General features: G+C 30.0%; 1 protein-coding gene across 1 annotated transcript in view; it reads left to right on the top strand.

Moving 5' to 3' along the window:
* LOC147079016 (acid sphingomyelinase-like phosphodiesterase 3b) overlaps positions 1 to 22,301 on the top strand; it is a 259,878-nt gene that overhangs the window by 102,558 nt on the left and 135,019 nt on the right. The window contains exon 3 of the mRNA XM_085948705.1: positions 7,727 to 7,795. Within this exon, the coding sequence (XP_085804831.1) occupies positions 7,727 to 7,795 (69 nt within the window). The remainder of the gene's footprint in view (positions 1 to 7,726; positions 7,796 to 22,301) is intronic.

Raw genomic sequence — 22,301 nt, 5'->3', positions numbered from 1 at the left:
ATAAATTGAGACAAATACAATATATTGTAATGACACTTGACTTAATTTGTTGTGTAGTTTAATTATTGTGCATTATGTATGAATAGCTAATGTCATTAAAAGGGAAGGTAAAATATAGTAGGTATACAATATCAGAATGTTCGTAGAAAAATAAATATGAGCACATTGTTGGAGATAAAACGTTGTCGTCCGGGGACGAACGGGCTATGACCCTTGCCGATAAGCCCTCTGACATCAAATTAATTAAAGTCGGACGCAAAAGGGGATGCCAGACATTGATTAGAACAAACTGCCGGAATGGAAATAGTTTTTGTCACCTTATCTAATTTACAGCGAGCTCCGGTGGGATGTTCTCAACTGCCAAAACCTTCGTTGACACTTGTTGTTTATTTAAGCGGAGCTTACGGAAATCACGATTCGAACTTATGTCGAGTAGAGTTAAGGGATGAAATATGCGAAAGGGAGGAAGATTTATTTGTCGTCAACAAAGCTTTTGAACATTTTACTAATTTCCCTTTTGAATAATAAACGAAAACAAATTTGGGTTATTAGAACGGTTTAAGCCTGGGACAAGCGGATATGTCATTTTATACTAGGTTTAGTATTGTGAGATTTTTACCTGTAGCTAATACAGTATTTTTGTTATTATTTAATATTTTTCTGTATCATAATAATATTGTAAAACTATAATAATATATTAACTGTTTCTATGTAAATAAATTAATTTAGTAGGTCATAAGAAAATGTACTTCTCCCAATCATTTACATATTGAGATTACGTATACAAACAATGACATATGTTTTAGGTTTTTTTAAAAGTAGATTATAAGTTTGAGTTACCTATATTATATTAAAAAGTGTACCGAGCTACTTTGATCATTTCTTAAATTAAAAATAATGAAGTTATTTCGTTTAAAATGAACGTTTATTTTCTAAGACTGTCATGTATTTGAAATATGGATAGAAGCTCTGTTGCTTCTTATGTACAAAATTAAGATACCTACCTCAAAAATATATTTATTAGTTTTAAGCTACGTTTGATCCAGCAACGATTGGATTTCAGCCAATATACTTTACTAATTTTGACACTTGCACCACTAATCTCGACCGGTAGTCCTCATGGTCTACTACGTAAAATACCGGGCTCTCATCCAGGGTATCTGGATGAAATTTCCAGTGAGATCACAATATATTATATAATACGTGATTTTATCAAAGCCTGGGTGATCGTTTCTTTTCTACTACTGCACTACTGTTTCTTTGCACAACTGTAACTGGCAACGACATCGGGGCCTGTCAGCGTTATTTCGACAAAGTCAAAATCAGCAAGTCATTTAACTATCACACAATCATAACATGTACAATCAGCATATTCTACATGTTCTTTGATGGGGGTTATCGAAACGCCTCGAAGTTGCAACAATTTGGAGGTCTGCGGATTACCCAATTGGAAACTACATCCATAATGACTCTCGCAATTTAGCGAATAGTCATGTATATAAATAGCGAGTCATAGGTGAGGGGTTATCTCAGTCCGTTTAGTAATCTCAGCCCTTTAACATAGTCGGTCTTATAAGTATACCAGTACACTTTACCATTTTATTTATTTATTTGTCTGTAAATAAATTCTCTACTCGATTCATTCGAGTTACTCCAATTAGACTATAATATCTACACATTCACTCCTAAACTACTCTAATTGGGCCTGTTGTATTGTTAAAGAGAATATAACATAATATGTAGAATACGACGAAAAAACCTATACATATGCGTTCAAGTTGTTTATCAAATTTAGTTAATATTGGCAGCCATTTTTTATGATTTTGAATCGTGGTTTAAACAATAATTATTTACCATAATTCCTAAACAAAATTAATTATTAGTCACAAAATATAAGAATGTAGTAATTTGGAAGGCGTCATCTAGCTCCTTCGAATTTTCGCTGCTACGTACATTCAACAAACGTGACAAGTTCATTGATCCAGTGGGTTTAAGTATACCCTTGGGATAGTTTAGTCTCTCTTGGATACCATGTAGGACTGCATTTGTTTATAAGTTGCCTACTCACCGAGCGACATGTGGGACCCATTGCCATAATAAATTAACTTATATATATATATCTTTGTCACATTCCGTACTTTTATCTGTCTCTGTATCAACTGTTGTTTTTTATGGTATTTCCATGATCTACCAAACATGCATATTTCTAATAGAATTTTACATCTTAATTAGAATTTAATATATTTTGAATTTTTTTAAATTGTAAAACCGCCTACTTTATATTTAACGTGAGGAAAGTAATGTTTTATGTCGAGTATACGCTTTATTACTTTGCACTCCGGCTCTAGGATGAAAATGATGTAATATATTCTAATAATTGTTTTTTTTTTACATATTGTATCTGTGTATTTCTTTATTACTACATATATTATTACAATTGAATATCATTTCATCTAAATTTTTGCGAGATAATCAGGCGAAGGGTGTATTAGTGTAGTAAAAAGTGCAAAAAAAAAGCAAACTTACATAACGTATACTCTACGGCGTAGAAGCAGCTACAGATAAAATAACTGAAGTATAACATTTTCTGATTGCTTACGTACTTTCATCTAAAGGTTTAGTGAATTAATATAGTATTTACAACTCATTTTCAATCAAAATAAATTTTATAGTATACCTAATGTAATTATTATCCCCATGTTAAAATTAAAGTCGTTATAAAAAATCACTTTATAATCATCATTGAAATCGGCACACTCAAATATATGTAGATGATAGTGATTAATTTATAACTGCTTGCGTTTCAATCTAAAAATATAAAATGTCTAATTAAAAAAACGACATAAAGCAATTTTTATTCATTGTATGATAAAAATTTAAAATGATTTCGATCTTACACTGAGCTTTAGAAGCATAAAAACTTTTATAGCATTTTTTATGATTTTAAATAATTATAATTAAAAGCAAATTAGCATTTTGATTTTATACGCAGAAAATATAATATAAACCTCATCCGAGTAAAGCGTTTTCACGGGGAATCACTTGAAATGCATTGTTTTTTTCTATAGAAAATAAATCATGTATTTTTTTATCAAATGTGTGAATCGAATCAACACTTTTATAGTTTTAGAGACGGGTATCACCATTATACACGGTGGGGTTAATACGGTTGGGTTGTATGTTTTTTCATTGGCTCTACAGCCAATGCGGATTTTGGCCGCCTTCCGTAGAAGTTTCTTAATAGATTTTTTACAAGAAAATGTAAGCTAGCTTCAAACTAAACTTATTAGTTACATACGATGGATTTGGGTTCAAGCGATATGAATGAATAATTTGAAAGTTTTTTTAATAATATTCATTCAATCTTATTTACTCAAGCGTATATTTAATCACGCATTATGTTGATTCATTTTTTTGTTAGTATGATTTTATTAATATATTTTAAGTATTTTTGCACTCAAATCAAGCAAGTATATATTGGACCACAAATTCAATTGATGATGGTATGTATGACGAGATTTCTTGCAGAACCAAACTGACATGGAGTGAATTTGGGCGCCTGAATAGTATAATTATATTCAAAACTGACCTCATATAGTGTCTAAAACGTAAGTGCACACCAATGTGTCCTACAAGTACTAAAATATGCATATAAAACATGGACTTTTAATATAAATTAAAAAAATGTAATAATTTTTTTTTTATCTTGTCGAATCCTCGGATGATCGTATTGGAGGTGTGGATTAGATTTATGTTTTTACGAGAAATGAATGTAAGCCACTTGTGTACCCTATTAAGTTCATAATCTGACTCCAAACACATATTATTAAAAACAATATTATGTATTTGCTTGACCCAGGATTCGAACCTGGGTTCCACGACCAATCCAAGCCAATCTATTAGCCGATCAGTAATCGTAAGCATTAATAAGAAAATATAAAAATGTTAAAAATTAGTACTATCATCGGGATTTGAATTTAATTCATAATTATTGAAGTGCTGTATTTTTACATTACCTACCATACTATTCCATACTTTTGAATATAAATAAACAGTTATTATTTATGTTCTATCTCATTGAGAAATTTATGTCAGAATTTGCCATTGGTGAGTGCATATCAGTGACGAAGGGTGTAGGTAGGCTGGTAAGATCCGACCTAAATAGTGCACACAAAATTTTCTCAGTCATACGTATTTGCTTTCATTGAATTAAGACTACAATTTACAGCTGATGGTGTGCAATGCAGCCAAGCCGTGCGAAAAGTAAGCTATAATAGATAATAATAAAAAAAAAATATTGATTTTTAAAAACTAACCAATACTATAGTATGACTGACATAGTTTTATGTGCTTTATTTATGTCAAATCTATCTCTACCTTTTGCCACTGGTGTATATAGTGCCAAAAGGAAAACTCCAGGACTAAAAAAAGTTAGTCAAATGGAATAATACAAAAATTTAATCAGTTAAAACATATTATAAATATTTTTTAATTAAAATATACTAATATAACAAAGATATCATCGCACTATAAGTAAGGTTTATAAAAAAACATTGTTTCAATAAAATAAAATTGTAAATATATCCGTTAAAATGTGGTTAACGGTGAAGTTGTAATATCTTAGACGTCGGCCGAAAAATAGTAAAAGTTTTAATACCACTGAGAGGAAACGATGACTTTCAAATCCAACAAATAACTCAAAAATTTCTACCAGCAAGACGTCTTTTTGGCGAGTTTGAAATATCTTGTAGCGCGTAAAACTTTTAACTAACTTAACTTTGATAATTTGACTTGTAGAATCATCAAATTTCCATCATTCCTCGGTGGAGAATAAGGGACACGAAGTTTCTCTTTCATATAAATTATTAAAGAGTTCTCGGGAAAAATCCCGCTGGAGCCACACATTACCTACCTACCCACCGAAGAAGTTTTATCGCCCAAAAGTTACGCGAGTTTAGCGAAACACTTAAGATAATTTTTATATTTTCGGCTGCCAGTGTAAAGTTATTTTTTATCGTTGAATATTGCTTTTAAAAAAACAATATTGTTTTACACAACATCGGTAAAGTATTAGACACAGAATTTATAAACTTATTTTAGAGGCTAACAATGCCACAAAATATACTGTAAATTATTATTTTAAAGATAACAGTATAAAGAGATGCTTGTTATTTCATAAATAATGTATATTTTATGAACCATTAAAGATAATTCTTTTGTATTATTTATCAGGATTATTAACTATCGTAAATAACTTTTTTTTTCAACCATGCCCGATGCCAATAATTAGATCATATTATTGGTCTCCACAGAGTGGAGGTTTGTATTAAAAGATCTTGATTTTACGAGAAATGGATATCAGCCACTTGCTCAACCTATTAGGTCCATTCCCTGACTTATACATAATTTGAAAAACAATATGCGTACTTTCCAGACCCAGGATTAGAACTTAGGATCCACGACACTATAGGCCGACGCTTAAGCCACGCGAACATCGTGGAACTGTCAACTAACTAGGAATACCAAAATTTAAATGAATTATTTACTTCTTCTTTACTGTCGTTACCTCGTAATGTAATTATCTTCTGAGTGACTAAAACTATCCATCCATTATAATTTTCTAATTATCTTAGAACAGAGTGGAAGCTGTCCCCAGGAAGCTTCTTCTCTTTATCTCTCATCACGCCAGCGCGTTTTGGGTACCACTGAATGGTACCCAAAACTATCAGTCTCTCCAGGTCTGCACTGAATAATATATATACAAAAAAACTGTAAAATGCGTCTCAGATATAAATCGCTGAGAGATGTTCATTTATATGGAGTCTGGATGTTCGACTAGTCTTCCCTGTACTCCGTCTAAGAAATACGAAATTTTTGACGGTGATACCACATTTTGAAGGCATCGATTGCCTTTCTCGCGCTAAGTCGCAGGACGACACCAAAATATACAGTAAAAATATACAATACGTAATTATTTATGATAACAAAAAACAAGGATAAGCAAAAGACAAAACAAAACAATTAATACTGCATCAGAGAACGTAAATGCTTTCGCAAAAGAAAAAAAACAATAAATACATATAAACTTAACCCATTTAACACATCAATAAAAAAATATCAATAAGAAAAAGTGGTACTATCAATTACATTTACCGCACGATAGATAGCATCGTAAAAAATACTACACAAATATTTTTCAATAGGATATTATAAAGACTGTGTAGTAACAAAGTGATATTGGTGGAAATATAAAAATTTTAACCTATAACTACCGGAGGAAATGATTTATATACATTTTTAATACAAGCCTACATAAAGTGGCGAAGTAATGGTTAGTGATGCAACATGTCATGTATATGTACACATTAATTAAGTAGACTCAAACTTAATAATCCATGTTTATTCGGTATAATATTATACAATTCGAAAATGGGTAATAAACGTGTGATAATAATGGTGTATGTTTATTAATATTATTATAAGACTCATATTACTCACTTAATATCATAATATTATTCTCTTTATAATATTTTTTTATTACGATACATTATATTATAATATTTAAATGTTATAAATAGGCGTATTAGGCATCGTAATGTGATATAAAATAAAACATAATATGAGTTTTTTGTCATGTCAATATAAATACGTATTTATAATATTTACTGTCGGAATTGATTTTATTATAATGCTTTTAATAATAATAGCTAGACAGCTTTTTGTCATTTGTACGATATTATATTTGATGGAAGTATTAATATTGACAGCTGCTTTGGCTTATAAATCTATCTTTAGTACGATCTTGAGATAATATCTCAATTTTTCATGTAAACACTACTTCAACTAAATTATTTCATTCGTTCAAAGGCGTTCATCAGTTTTTTTTTAAAATTGAATTTTCACAAAAAATTGATTGATAAAAATAACTAATAAAGGTTCTTTGAATATATTATAATCATCGTTTATTCTATATATTATTACTGCTACTATATATATATATATATATCCATATTATAGTCTTAATTTGGGTTTTTCTTTTGACCTTAATTCCAACTCAATTCAGTTTGACCCGATAATCTTCTGCCCCTGTTGTACTTTTTATTCACCTCTCCGTTGTCTCTTTTCTTGACCCCTTTTCGTTTGTAAGTTATGCATCCTCCATTCATTAATACGATATTAAAATAAATATAATAATAACTACATTGGTACTATCTGGTTAATTTACTAGTGTTTATTTCAAACATTTAAATAAAGCCTAAACGATCCATTCTTTGCCGGAATCAAAATTTCAAATTACTATTTCACACCAGCCGTTCTCACAAAATTAAAACCCAGGCCGTATACTCTGCAGTGACGCTAGTGGAGCCTTAAATAATTCCAGACAATATAGTGCATTCTGCAACGGAATTGTTGCGGCGTCGGTGGGCGTCGTCGACGTCGGGGCGCTGGCAACGGGCCCAACTTGCCATGCCGGGGACTCCACCGAAAACCGCATCGCACTTTTTAATGGGATCAACCGACGAAACGGCGCAGTTTTTGGTCTCTGTTAATACCTGAGTATTATTTTATTAGTGTATTATACCCTTTTATTATTTCTAAATTTGGCTACAACAAAGGTTTATTAGATGCCCAAGTATTTTCATTTGTTTTTCTTCCAAACTATAGAAAAATAATAATTGCTTAATTCTACTGTAGCGAAATTTAATATATTTATCTTACTTTTCAGGATTCTTCTGGCACATAACAGACCTTCACTACGATTCACTATATTCATCACTGGGAGATACAAGAAGAAGTAAGTTAAATTACTTTTGTATATTATTGCCTACCTATTTTACACTTAATATATTATTTTTATAGTTTTTCATCAAGAAATATCCTATATGTCGCATAGAGATACGTACATAAGTGAAACAGCAAATAATTGTCAACACTATGTGGAACGAAATTTCGGCCGCGTTGAGGTGCATTGCCATTCGGAGAGGATAGTCGACCTGTTCGCACGTCAATTTCTTTTGTGATAGAGTCGGATGAATATATTATTATTCTTAAATCGTGTAAAGATGACTAAAAAATGTTCCGTATGTACTTGAAAAAGAAAACATGTCAATGAATATACTATTATTATTACGAATATATTAATAAGGTACCTAATTTGATTTAATAAACAAAAACCAATTTTCAATAGTAGCTTGATTTAGAAGAACGCTGATGAGCAGGTATTAAACGGCCAATAGTTGAAATTTGCCGTCATTAGTATGTCATCTCGTAGGATAGAGAATAATGCGCGAACGAGGCGTAAACCCAAGAGATGTAAGTTCGATTCCTGCTGGGTGGTTTACTTTTTTCAAAAAAAAAAAGATTTTTTCTAATGGTTATAATATATTTTCTCAGAAGTGTTTTTCAAAATTATGTATGTTTAATAATTAGAATGGTACATTCTAAAATATTGTGAATTAAATAAAAGAAATAGTTAATTAAAAAAAATATTTATTTTCGTATATCCCGTAAGAATGTTTGACAAGTTTCTATTTATCTATGTTTCTATGTATCATAGCTTACCTAATTCTAAAAGATACTTTTTGTCACTCATAGTAAAACATAAGTATTGGAATATCAAGTGCTCTAACATAAAAACTAATGTAACATTTATCTGTTGTGTAATTGTATAAATAATATATATTAATTATATCCCATTAGTTATGATAGATACTTTGAATAAAATATGCAGATGCTGTCCACTTTGCTAGGGATTACCTATTAATACGTTATCTTAACTGACCTAATGAGAGATTACACAGAGTATCTACCAATCACTAATCGATTAACTATGCATACACATTGCAAGTGCTTTGTGCATTGTATCAGGAAACATATCGCCACTGAATCACTCAGGTCCTGTTCAATAATTTAACAGTTGCTGTTATCAGTTGTAAGCATTGGATATTGAATCAACACTTTAAATTAATGCGAGGTATTACATTTACTTTCACAGATTATAATATTTTCCATTTATATAATCGAGTTTCTTGAATTTTAGTTAAAAAAATTATATTAACTAACATTGGGTTAGTAGGTACTATGACAATATACTATTATATGAAAATTTAAGGGATGTTCTTGCTAGATATAATATGGGGTCTTAATTAGATTCTTAGTCCTAGATTTGATTAAAATATTTGGTACTGTTCGATTATCAGGAATACAGCGGAAAACACATTTTGAAAATAGCCGACAAACTGGATTATTTGTTAGGTTAACCTAACCTAATCTAACCTAGCGTAACCCAACCTAAACTAACCCAAACTAACAAATACTCCAGTATATTGGGTATTTTCAAAATGTGTTTTCCGCTGTATTCCTGATATCCGAACAGTACCAAATATTTTTGTTTGTAAATGATGAAGCGGTAAAGTAAATATTTTCATATATATATTATAATGATGACATATTTACGATACGTTTATCATTATTGTAGATTTACAATGTGTCTTTGTTTTGATTATTTAATTGTGAGACAATTGTATTAATTTTATTATTTACTTACGAAGTTTAAATTTCTATTTGCATAGAGATTTTTTGCTTTAAAACTTGTTGTCAATTAAAAGCATATATTTATTATTTTATTATAATATTGTTATAAATATATTTAACAAATTAAGTATTTTTCACAATAGAATACTAAAAACTCTGTTTAACTCAGGTTAAGAGCAGTACATATATACAATATTCTTTTTTATAGAATTTAGAATTCGAATACTAAACATAATATTATATATGTTATAACATATTATATTAATGTTATAGCGATTAAAAAAATGTTTAGTGAAGAAGAATTGTGACAAAGAAGTTTCCATTGATTTAAATATGTATTACTTTATTATTACTATTTATTTTATTTACTACAAATACAGGTAGGTTAAATAAACATAAAAATACAAGGTTAAAATATTACCCTTACTCAATTAGGATTACAATATACCGGAATGAATTTTAAATAGGTAAGTACCGGAATTCCAGGAATAGTATTTTCTCTAATTCTGTCCGAATATTTTTCTGCATCACCAAATTAATATACGTAACGAAGATTTTTCATAAATTTTATTTTGTACAATTTTGTATTTATACTAATTATCTACATAATTTTAAAAAAGGTTTTTTTTTAATTGAACAGTTTTTAAAATTAACATTCCTCGTAGATAACAATTAATACCCTATCATTGATCCAAATCATATAAAAATATTTTGAAATACAGGAATTTCAGCATTTGTTTGTATTCTGTGGTGATTTCAGGATTAAAAAATGGAGCAGAATTATTCATAAGAATATAATAAAATTTTGGCAGTAGGTGATGTATATAAAAATCGAGCCACCGATTTGTATGTCATGGATTTTGCTGACAATATGTCACATGAGCTGTTGATCGCCACAAATTAATATAATTAACGTTAAACCTAATGCATTCAGCAAATTATTTCCTAATCTTCGATATTATGACATTAATTTATACATTGTTCAGGTCATGTTCACCATTTTCCTAAATTGATATCGTAATTTATATGATTAATATTGTTAATTTTATACATATGTAGTTACATAATATACTATTTTTAACACCTCAGATTTGTTCCATAATCAGCGTGCCCAATATATAAAACTGAGGTACAATAGAAAGGCTTGTTTTCTGAAATAAACGTAATATTATATTATTATGTTTGTAAAGAATACAAATTATTTTGAGACAATTAAATATTCCACGCGTGGCAATTGACGTCACTGCTTCTAACACTCGCAAAACGGAAAAAACAGAACCGGCCATACGTTAACTCGACAATAATAATTTTGGTTCACAAAAAAATTCAATCAAATCATGAAATCAAACAACATCAATGCTTCCCGTAGTGGGTGGAAAAAAACGTTTCCGGTGCAAAGCACGATAGAAATTCCATTAGTTAATGGATGGCTAAGTACATTCTGGTATACTCATACGTATGCGCCTGGTTAATTCTAAGAATACAAATTTAGCCCCAATTTTACGAATAGTGCGGTGAATTTGACTTAAGTACGTATAATAGTGATCTCTACTGTTAAATTTACCTAAGTGAGTCGTTTTTTTATAAATTTATATTATTATTACTATAACTTATAAATATAAACTATTTGCTAACAATGCTAAAGGAGCTAGAGTCATAACTCATATATTCCAAAATTCGAGCTTTGAAATATACGCAAAAAACACCAGAGCTTTGTTTTTTGTAATTAGAAGAAAGGTATTGAACTCTCTTGAATATTAAATGAGTGAGTGAGTCGATTTACATTATGTTTTTTTTTAAATATATATATATTATATAATACTCCTAAAGCTGCAGACACATGAGAAAAAGAGCTCTCTTATTAGATGAACGGCCTTACAACTTTACTTGGATCTCACATTATTCATGAGTTATGACACCAACAGTCAACTTTGTAAACAATTTTTACATGATTAACTATTTCTTTTATTCAACGAATAATTCACAAGATTTAAGAATATATCATTCTGATTATTGAACATATATTATTTTGAAAAAAACACTTTCTGATATAGTATATAATAACCAATAGAAAAAATCTTTTTGAAAAAAGTAAGTCACCCCGATGGGGAATCGAACCCTGTATCTCCCGAGTATACGCCTCATCCGTCGCATTACCATTTATGCTACGGCGTGACATACTAATAGCGAACAAATTTTAACTATTGGTCAATTACTATACCTACCCATCAGCGTTCCTTCCAAAATCAACTACTTTGGCAATCGATTTTTGTTTCTTAAATCAAAGTAGGTATATATTACTATTACTTTTGATTACTAACCGACGTCGTGGAATTTCTCCAATATTTTTATAGATGTAGCTACTTGCACTTGCTTATAATTTATAATTAACTATTTCTTTTATTCAACGAATAATTCACAAGATTTAAGAATATATCATTCTGATTATTGAACATATATTATTTTGAAAAAAAACACTTTCTGATATAGTATATAATAACCTATGTCACGCCGTAGCATAAATGGTAATGCGACGGATGAGGCGTATACTCGGGAGATACAGGGTTCGATTCCCCGTCGGGGTGACTTACTTTTTTCAAAAAGATTTTTTCTATTGGTTATTATATACTATATCAGAAAGTGTTTTTTTTCAAAATAATATATGTTCAATTTTTACATGGTTCAAAATGACTTTTGATACCCAACTATAATATTTACCTCAAAAATGAGAAAATTTCATAATGTGAGCTATGACTCTAGGCAACTCATTTACTTTATAATATAAAAATAAAAGCTAAAATCGGTGACGTTTCTTAAGTTTTTTACACGGTCAACATCTTGTATAAATAATATTATTTGTTTGAATTCTGTGTACGATATACTCTGCTATATTAATAGATTACGTAAGCGTTTTTAAAATCTGTCACTATTCAGTGGCGGCATCACTTATGTGAGTTAAGTTAATTTAACGGCTACATAATACGCATGTGATTTGTATACTATTAGTTTTAGCTTGAAAGATAATAATTTCTTGTATAAAATCCAGCACAAATTGTTTGCCCTTTTTAGGTGTATTCTGTCGATAAGCCATAATAGTGCCAAACGCACGTAAATTAGAGAATACTGCAATGGAATGATTCATAAATTTAATAATTTATAATAATAGGTAGAGCTGTTGTTATTTATTTTCTCTACGTACTTATACATTTTTTTATAAACTTTTTTTTTCAATTAATTCACAAGATTTATTAAGTATTATAGTAATGCTCACGATGGACGAGTGGTTACTCATCAAGCTAATAACGTCCTGAATCCGGTGTGTGAGAAATTTAAATGTTATTGTTTGGATCCAGTATTTACAGTATGTAGTACTACACGTTGAGCAATTGACCAACATCCGTTTTTCTCATAAAAACGAAAATCTGTTAATACAACCTCCATACTGATATTTAAAAAAAGTGGTAAACAATGAATATTATATATAACGTGGGGTTACTGCCAAAAGTTGGTATGTCGATAATTTAGGTATTTAGAGTGAACAGCACATTATGTGTCTATATTTAAATACGTAATGCTAGTAAACAATTCAAGGTCATGCGATGTATAAAACATGCAGACAAAGCACAAAAAAATAGCATTATGCCTGATTTTAGACGGAATGTCAAACTGCAATTATTACTCTATCTCACGATTTCTAGACTTACCAACTTTTGGCAGTAACTCAGGTTATTCGAGTTCGAGTTCCGCCCGGCAGGTTAATTTTTTTCTAATTTGTATATTTCTGAGGTGTTTCAGAATTATGTTGATATTTTTGTTTGTTTGCTTTTATCAGTGTTAACTTAACTGTGTCACTGAGGACACGTTGTGTTCTCTGGAGTGACGTCCACCAACTGGTGGAATAAGGAAAGTTGTAAACGTATTTATAAATGTTTTACAGTTTGTACAATAAATCGATTGATATGCGTGCTCTGCGATATAAGTATTTGTTTTGAAAAATAGCGACGTCATCACTAAGCCCTATCGACCTGATATGATAATATCGTAAATAAAATAAACATAGTGTAATTGATATTGGCTCGTTTGGTAATTGGATTCGACTTATCCGGCTGGCTTTGATGAATATTTAATTTTGTATTGCCCATTAAAAATGAATTTGCCGCACAATCGTGTATATTACCACTGGAAACGTTGAATTGTATTACATTACCATGTTGGAATATTCCATGTTATACACCTTTAAATAGTCGGTTTTAAAATAAATTCAGTTTAAAATAAAATTAGTGAAAAATGAACTATACCGTACAGTAATTATACAATAATGAATTGTGAATAAAATTTAAAAATAATTCACTTTTTGAGAATTTTAATTTATGACATTTTCAGTCAGAAGAACCTCCGTGGTTGATAGAAGTGTAGCTCTACCGAATTTTTAAGGATAAAGCTAAAAAATCCTGATTCTAGTAATCTCCGTTATGTATGGTGCAATAAGAAGAATAATATATTATCAAGGCAGTATTTTTTTTATAACCCTAATATTTTTAAAGAAACTTATTGTTTCGGGACCAAATAAGAATTTCGGATCACTGTAATAAGTCAACTTTCAGCATATAATGTAGATAGATGTAACATATAGTATATTAGTATATGAGTGTAACCTTTTAGTTTTAACTTGTAGTTATTATTCTTATGGAATGGCGGGATCAACTTAATATTAACATTATTTATATTCAAACTGGCTTTATTAGAATGTACTATATATATTAAATTATTTTATGGACAACAACTTGTTAACAGTCTGATTTGATACAGTGATTGAATATATTCGATGCTTCCTTCTTGAGGGTTAAATTGATTCTGATTTGAAAAAAGTATGATTATTATATTAAAAAAAAGTTTATCAATATTAAACATAACATTCTAAGACGTTTAGTTTGTTATGAAAAGTATATAATATAAAACATACTATTAAAAAGAAAGCTTGAAACAGTGAGTGATAAAGCATACCTTATTAAATGCATTTCCAGACTATATGTTATGCTGCTTATTATTACTTGATAAGAATACAATGATTGGTATAAAACTTCGGGGCTATGACACCTTCCAATAGACGACAGAGAGCTTTGGGTTTGTTAGTTATGATTTGACACGTTTGAATGGCGAATGATAACTAATTAATATAGAGTCGATATCTCGCCAGACGTATTAATTAGATTTTTACAGTATCATAAACTTAATTACAGAAGGAGGCTACGTAAATGGTTGCGCTATTATTTACATAGAATAATAAAAATTACGTGGTTTAAACATAATTATGAAAATATTGTATATCATTCTGGTTTTTACTAGGAATCACACTAAACGTTGTTTACTATCAACCACCGAAAAAAAAAGTTCTCAAATACATACTCCGGCAACTGCCACTCTGCAATCAGTAAGGGTTCTTTGTCAAACCTTGCCCAACTTAAAATAATGTGAAATACAAATTTAATTAATATAAACAGTTTGTTTTGTTCATGTCTCCCCGATACAAAAGTAGATCGTCGTTTGCTTATTATGAATAAGGTTAAAACTACAAAAAAAAAATAAGAACTATGTAGGTACTATTTTTTACGTAAAAATTTTATATTTATAATTTCATATTTCATAAATGAAGATTTTTCTTTGCTCATTATTTTACACACACATGGCATTTACATAATATATCAAATTATGAAATTGCTATGTGTACAATAAATACTTCCGGCATACCTAGATGCTATTTAGTTTTTAAAAATAAATAAATTCTCTACTGCTATATATAAAACTGTGCGTATTGAATATTGGTGAGCATAATATTTATGTCTTTTACTGGCATAAATAACGTTTGATTTATTCTGAATACATTTGTACAATAGAAAATTTTCACCTTTGTAGCTGATTCTGCATTATACTCGTATCGTATGTTTTATAAACGGAACAATGCATTTGTTATAGTGACATTGAAATAAAATATTTATTAATGTATTTTTAATTATATTAATACTATCGACTGTAGGTACTTGATGGAATTTAAATTTAAATTCTAATGGATTCAAGCTCTGTACTATTCCATTTAAGTCGTTTTTTTGCGACCCGAGTTTCGCCTTTCGGCATCTTCAGGCGTCGTGTACACTCACCAAAGGTAAATACACAGAGTAAAGAGAGTTTGTTGTCAGTGTGTGTTTACCTTTGATGAGTGTACACGGCGCTTGAAGATGCCGAAAGGCGAAACCCGGGTCGCAGAAAAAGACTTAAATGGAATAGTACAGAGCTTGAATCCATTAGAATTTCTATTTTTAATTGTTTAATTGTTTATGTATTATAAATTATTAGGCATATAATATTATTTTATCAAGTATCCATTCTCAAGTATTTTCATGGCTACTAAATTATAAGTATAGACTTGGTTCTGTTATAAAGTTAAGCTATGTTAACGTTATAAATAGTATCTGCATATTAGAATACGTCGCCATATTGAAAAAAGTGAAACCTTTTGTCTAATTCATTTAAAGTAGTTCAAATTTTATCAATATCAGCTATCGAGTAGTAGTAAAACAAAAAACAAACAAGGAGACAACACTAAAAAGAAAAAAAACTATATTGTTTACAATTATTATAGGTATCACAGAAATAACTAAAACGCTGAACAAAATATAAATACCTTCAAATCACAGACAGATACTTCGGTTTAATTTATTAGAATATACCAAAGATGTTAAAAAAATCTATGTAGCCCAAAAACACGAAAGTAAAGCAGAAAGAGACCTGTAATTTTATTCATATACAATCTTTCCACATTCTTCACCACATTTTTACTGCTTCCATACAAAATTGACACATACGGTGAATTGAAACCTACTTCAATATTAGTAGTTATAGGTTAGAAGAACATTCTACATCTTTGGTTTATGCACTAAAAACACAATGCAAAACCGTCCAGAGTTGTTAATTTAGGCCATTGTCCTTTTTCCGTAGATTTACTACTTGCTATATGACGTACATTATATGAGTGGTTCACAAGCATAGTGAACCAAGTCCATTCTAGTTATTTTTGAGTAAGCTAGGTTCAAACATAATATTTGAGTATTTCTTATTATGTAAGGGTATAATTTCCCTTACATAATAACTTAAATGTACTCAAAATAACACATACAAATTGCAATCATATCCTTAAAGAATTATAAATACTCAAAAATTATGCTTGAACTTAGCTTACCCAAAAATAACCAGAATGGACTTGGTTTACTATGCTAGTGAAACACTCATATATGATTACCTACTGTAGAGTGTACACAACGCTATCTACGTAGCCGGGATGTACGCTTCTTAGTTTGGTTATATGGGAATAAACAACTTAATTATATTTAAGATATTATTTCAATTGTGAGCACGTCGATAGAAAGCGGATAATAATTGATTGGGAATGCCATTCGATTATAACTTCCCGGTAAAAACACATCGCACCGTAATGTCATTATATTTATACTGATATTATATTATGTGTACCGATTTTATCCTTGTAGTTATTTAAATAATAAATAAACTCTCGCTCCTACAGCATCACCAAAAACTACTACTGTTTTTCATCTGCAATACCTATCCCCCGCCGAAGTGGATTCCCACAGTTTTTCATCATGATCGTTATACGTGACGTTATAAGAATGTAAAATTTAATAACTAGTAAATAGATTTTTTTAAATCAAAGTTTAATAATTGTATCATGAAGAAAAAAACTGTAATATTTTTTTTAAACAACGGTTATTTAACGAGAAAATTGTATCAGAAAAGATATTGATATGCAAAACTGAATTCATGAATAATATTTCCAAAAACTCCCGTTCTCTTGAAAATTAATTCCGAGTCTCACGGAAACTAAGAAAGTGATAACAATCGGTGAAAGCACAAAAGAAGGTAAAAGCAATACAATTAAAGGACGGTAAAGTCCTTAGAGAGCTGCGAAGGAATCGGAAATGGACCGGTCGGTCGTACAGGACACAATGGCGCTGGAATAGGAAATAATAAGTACGACTGCAATCAACGCTTTCAAAGGTCTCATTCTACATTTAAGTGTTGCCAGCGTGAAATCACTCGGTTATTTTTTCTCTTATCATTGTGACCAAAGTAATTGCTTTCTCACTTTTTTTCGCTCGCTCTCAAGTTTTCAGAATTTTATCGCATAAGCTTGGTCACGATGTATTATTTCAAAGGTTTTAATTTCTTTTGAATTGCGGACTATTATCGCATAAGTGCTTTTTGTTCAGTTTTGTATAACAATTTAGCGGTATTTATGTTGTCGGACATAAATACAATGTCCAATCTAGTCTTAATAATTTATTTATTAAATAAAAGCGAACGAATATTTTGCAAAAATAGCTCGTAATACCAAATAAATGGGAATGTTTGGAACTCGCGATTTACTCAGTCAAAACCAAAAAATTGCCGCCTTTTCGTTACTTCCATTTTGATGGTACTGCTTTACGGTATCGATTCAATAAAATACAAATTATGAATACAAGATGTTCACAACGTAAAACGGAAGGGGTGGGAAACAAAGAAATATGTAACAGTAATGATAATATTTTTACAAAAAAGAGAACTTAAATAGAATCGTCACAAATAGGTACACGAAAGTACACCGAATGAGTATACCCTATTTAAAAATATATAAAAAAAGATTCACTCAACTCATTCTCACGTAAGTGGAATATATCAATATCTGAAAATTAATTTAACCACAGTTATTGTTCATGTCATCATACGAAAGCTCAGAATATTCGTATTCTTAGTTTCGAGAATAGATGCTTGCGGTGAATAATGAATGTTGTATGAATTTAGAAGTAATAAAGAGATTCTGATCATACAGTCTCTATCTACAGAAGTTTGATCTGGCTCGGCTAGGTACTACGTATGCTTCAATAAAATTGAAGCCTGGCCTGCATGTTATTCAAACCAACCGAATTCTGGCGTCCTAAAATATTGCCAACTACCATCCACATGATGTATACGGCAGATAATGTCATAATCTGGAAAGATGCGAGCAGACTGGCGAGAGACAGAGGGACATATGGGTAATGCGAGGTGTAGGTACATATTATACTCGGATTTGGATTAAAAATAAAAAGAATTATTATGTACTGTAGTTAGTTAATCTGGCGCTCTCGTCTATTCAGGTCCATGGTCAATTCCACAACCGTCCTCTAGGATCTCTAACCCAAGCTCTCTCTACAGTCAGTCACACTCAGCCTCTCTGCGTCCCTTTTGAGGCTATTCGCCTATCTCCCCAGAACACACAGGCCTACAATGCAAGGGTTCCTTCATAAACTTAATAAAGATCTCTAAATCCATCACGTTTAAGACTGACTAACGTGATTGGCTCATCTGAGTCTTTACGCTATCAAGACATTGACTATAATAAATTTAGGCCTAAATTGTTCGCAGAGTACAACACTGTTACGTTTTTTAACTGGTTTAAGTATTATGTTACATAGACAACTTAAAATATTTAATTAAACCTAACAATGAAAGAAAAATAATTGTGTTTTTTACATTTCAGTTGCTGCATACTAATTAACTGGGTACAATAAATAGCAATGCTTATAAAGTACATAAGTGATATAAATAACATTATGTTCATTTATTATTCAAAAGATGAATACTACCAACTAACTGTATTTGAAGAAGGAAATTGAATTTATATTCAAAATTATCTCAAATTTGTTTACTTCAATTTTAATTGTGTCCTTTTGTCTGTAATACAAAATTGAAAATATCTTTTTCATTATGTTGTGAGTATTATAAAATATGTTGGTATTTATTCAATTATAATATTTATTTATTTAATAAAAAAGACACATTAGGTACATAACAAATAATTAATTCAAGACGCTTACAAACTGACATTTAAAATAAAAAGTACAGGTAAATAAACACAGTAAAAGAAAAACAAAATCGAAAAATAATTTCATAGAAAAAGTACAATAATAATTCAAGAAAAATTCAAATTAAACAATAAAATAGAATTAAAAAAACGAGATATATATTGCATCGCTAAAAAGCCTACATCTCTAGGGAGTGCATTGACCAGTCGCACAGCCCTCGCTATTGGTGCCTGGTGAGCCTGATATGAGGAAACAGCTTTCACCCAAAATAGGTCATGGCTGCGCTGCGACCATGCATGTAATTGACGGGTGCATAGATTTTTCATAATATCACAATTGGAAACTATACCTACCACGTGAGAGCAGGGAATAATGCTTTAAGAGCAGAGGTGACCCACGAGCTTCAAGGAAATGAAAGGCGAGCATGCCTTTAAGAAATTCAGGCAGAAAATTCTCGTTTGAGAAACTGTCAAAAGGAAAATATTTAAAATATATAAAAATATTAGTACCTACCTACATTAAAATAAAGATGTCGAAGAAATTTCTTCTGAACAGGAAACTTCATAAGGACTCCAGATAATGGACCCATATTCAAGAATTCTCCGTACTAACAACACAGAGAGTGTACGTAGAACATTAAGATTCTTTAATGGCTTGGCTTGGCTTGTCTCATGACGAATCCTAGAAGCTTACTCGCACGCAAAGCCGTAGGACACTTTAAATTTAGATAGAAAACCATTCAAATTCCTCAGCATGTCGCGCCTACTTTCAGACGTCGTTCTATCTATTTAACCATGTTGATGTATAGTTAGCCATAGTAGCAACACCCAGTCTATGACTTTAATTGTTATAATTAATAAAAATAATACTAGGTTATAAAATGTTATAAGTGATAATAATAACATGTTTAAAACAATATAAATAATAATAATGCTGAAAACGGTGTAATTACTAAGTTTTTTCATATATATAATATAATTGATATATAATACAGAATATACATGCATACTATTATACGATAACCTGATATCGTGCGTAACTCAATAAACTACCAATACGGCATAAATGGCAATGAATGTGGGTTCAAGTTCCATTCTTCAAAATATAATATTAGTTATGTTTTTGTGGTTATTCCCAATTATAATATATATATATATATATATATATAGTCTTATGACTGTGGAATAACTGCTAATAATAAATTAATTTGTAGAATTTTATACTACTAGATTTTATCATAAATGGTAAATTATTGTAATATTTAATTCTTATGGATTTAAGTTTTTGTAGTATTCCATTTGAGTTGTTTTTGCGATCCGGGTTTCGCCTTTTGATATCTTCCGGCACTGCCGTAAGGAGAAACCCGGGTCGCAAAAGACGACTCAAATGGAATAGTAAAAAACTTAAATCCATTAGAATTTAAATTCAAACTCCATAAAGTAATTTCGGTTGATAGTATTAATATTATTGTAATATTGTAAATAGAATAATCATCGACAAAATGAATAAGTATGTATATAATATTATGTATTAATAATGAAACTTTTGCAACACGTCATACAGCTTGTCTACCAAGTTATTTAAGCTAAAGTAGTTTTAAGTAAGTTGAATTCAGCTTACAATCAATATTATATTATGTGAAAAAAATAAACTGTTGGACTAAACGGCTTTTATATTGCTTATCCTAGAAAGACTAATAATAACTAATCTGTGATAATCTTACTATCTAAAGGTATATTTATCTTTATGACAATAATGTGCTTTTTACTTAGTAATAATTAGTTCTTATTGGTAAAAAAAATCAGTATATCTAAGCTCCATAAAGAAAAAAAAACAGTATGTATAAACAGTCTTTATATCGTTGCATAATTCAAAAGCTATCAAATAATATTATTATGATTTATTAAAATATAAAAATATAATTTAAAAAGTCTAGGATTGTATGGTTATTACTGATGTGTAGGTATACATTATCGAATATTTTTTTCATTATATTATATCATTATCTTTGGCACTATACAAAATGGTATTGCGCAGTAATTAATAAGAGTAGACTCTCTCCACCAAAATAAGTTTACACAGCCTATCCCATACATCTTTTTGGTAGGTACTTCATCGCTCACTGGGGTAACATCAAAAGCAAATTAGACTTTCAGGAGAGCTTTGAGACTTAGTGCAAACTGAAAGTGGTGTTTGTTTCGAAAGAAGATTTACAAATCTCGCGAATGTCTCCCGGAAATGTCGTCAGAACTCGAACATTTGATTGGTTTTATTTTGATTAAATACATTTGGCGAGACTTTGAAACTGTGTATTTTCTTACAAAAATGTAGCTTTTAAACTCTAAGTATATTGAGTGTGATTTTCATAATAATCTTGTGAAATTACTTACTGTAGTTTAGAAAAATACTAGATAAATGAATTAAATATACCATCGTATTTATGATCATCCACCCTAGATTCTTAGTTAAATATAATTAAAGCAAATTCCTTTATTATTTATCAGCAGCAAAGGAGTAAATAAATACATTACAATAAAAAAAATCGAAATAGGCATATTTTTAAATATTGTTGAACGAAAAAACCAAGTTCCTAATGATTAGGAATAATTAACACTTAAATAACAAAAAAACTATATTGATATGTAGGTACAATTTTATTGTTTTTTTACTTTCATTGGCCTTTACGTAACTTTAAGGTTGCTATTTAAAGTGTTACAAAGTAGTTTATTTCCATCGCAAACACTTGAAAGCATTTTGAATGTGAAAGGATACGCATGAGTAAACTTTCACGTGACCCATATGCTTATGGAAAGCTTTTTAAAATAAACGCAAAGTCATACTATGTATGGCTTGTGACACTTCTACCTTCCC

This window comes from Rhyacophila brunnea, unplaced genomic scaffold (assembly GCF_057557595.1).
Source record: "Rhyacophila brunnea isolate RB1 unplaced genomic scaffold, BYU_Rbru_1.0 scaffold_10, whole genome shotgun sequence".
In the NCBI taxonomy this organism is placed as follows: domain Eukaryota; kingdom Metazoa; phylum Arthropoda; class Insecta; order Trichoptera; family Rhyacophilidae; genus Rhyacophila; species Rhyacophila brunnea.
Note: the sequence above shows the minus strand (reverse complement) of the source record. Positions and strands in the feature narration are given on the sequence as shown.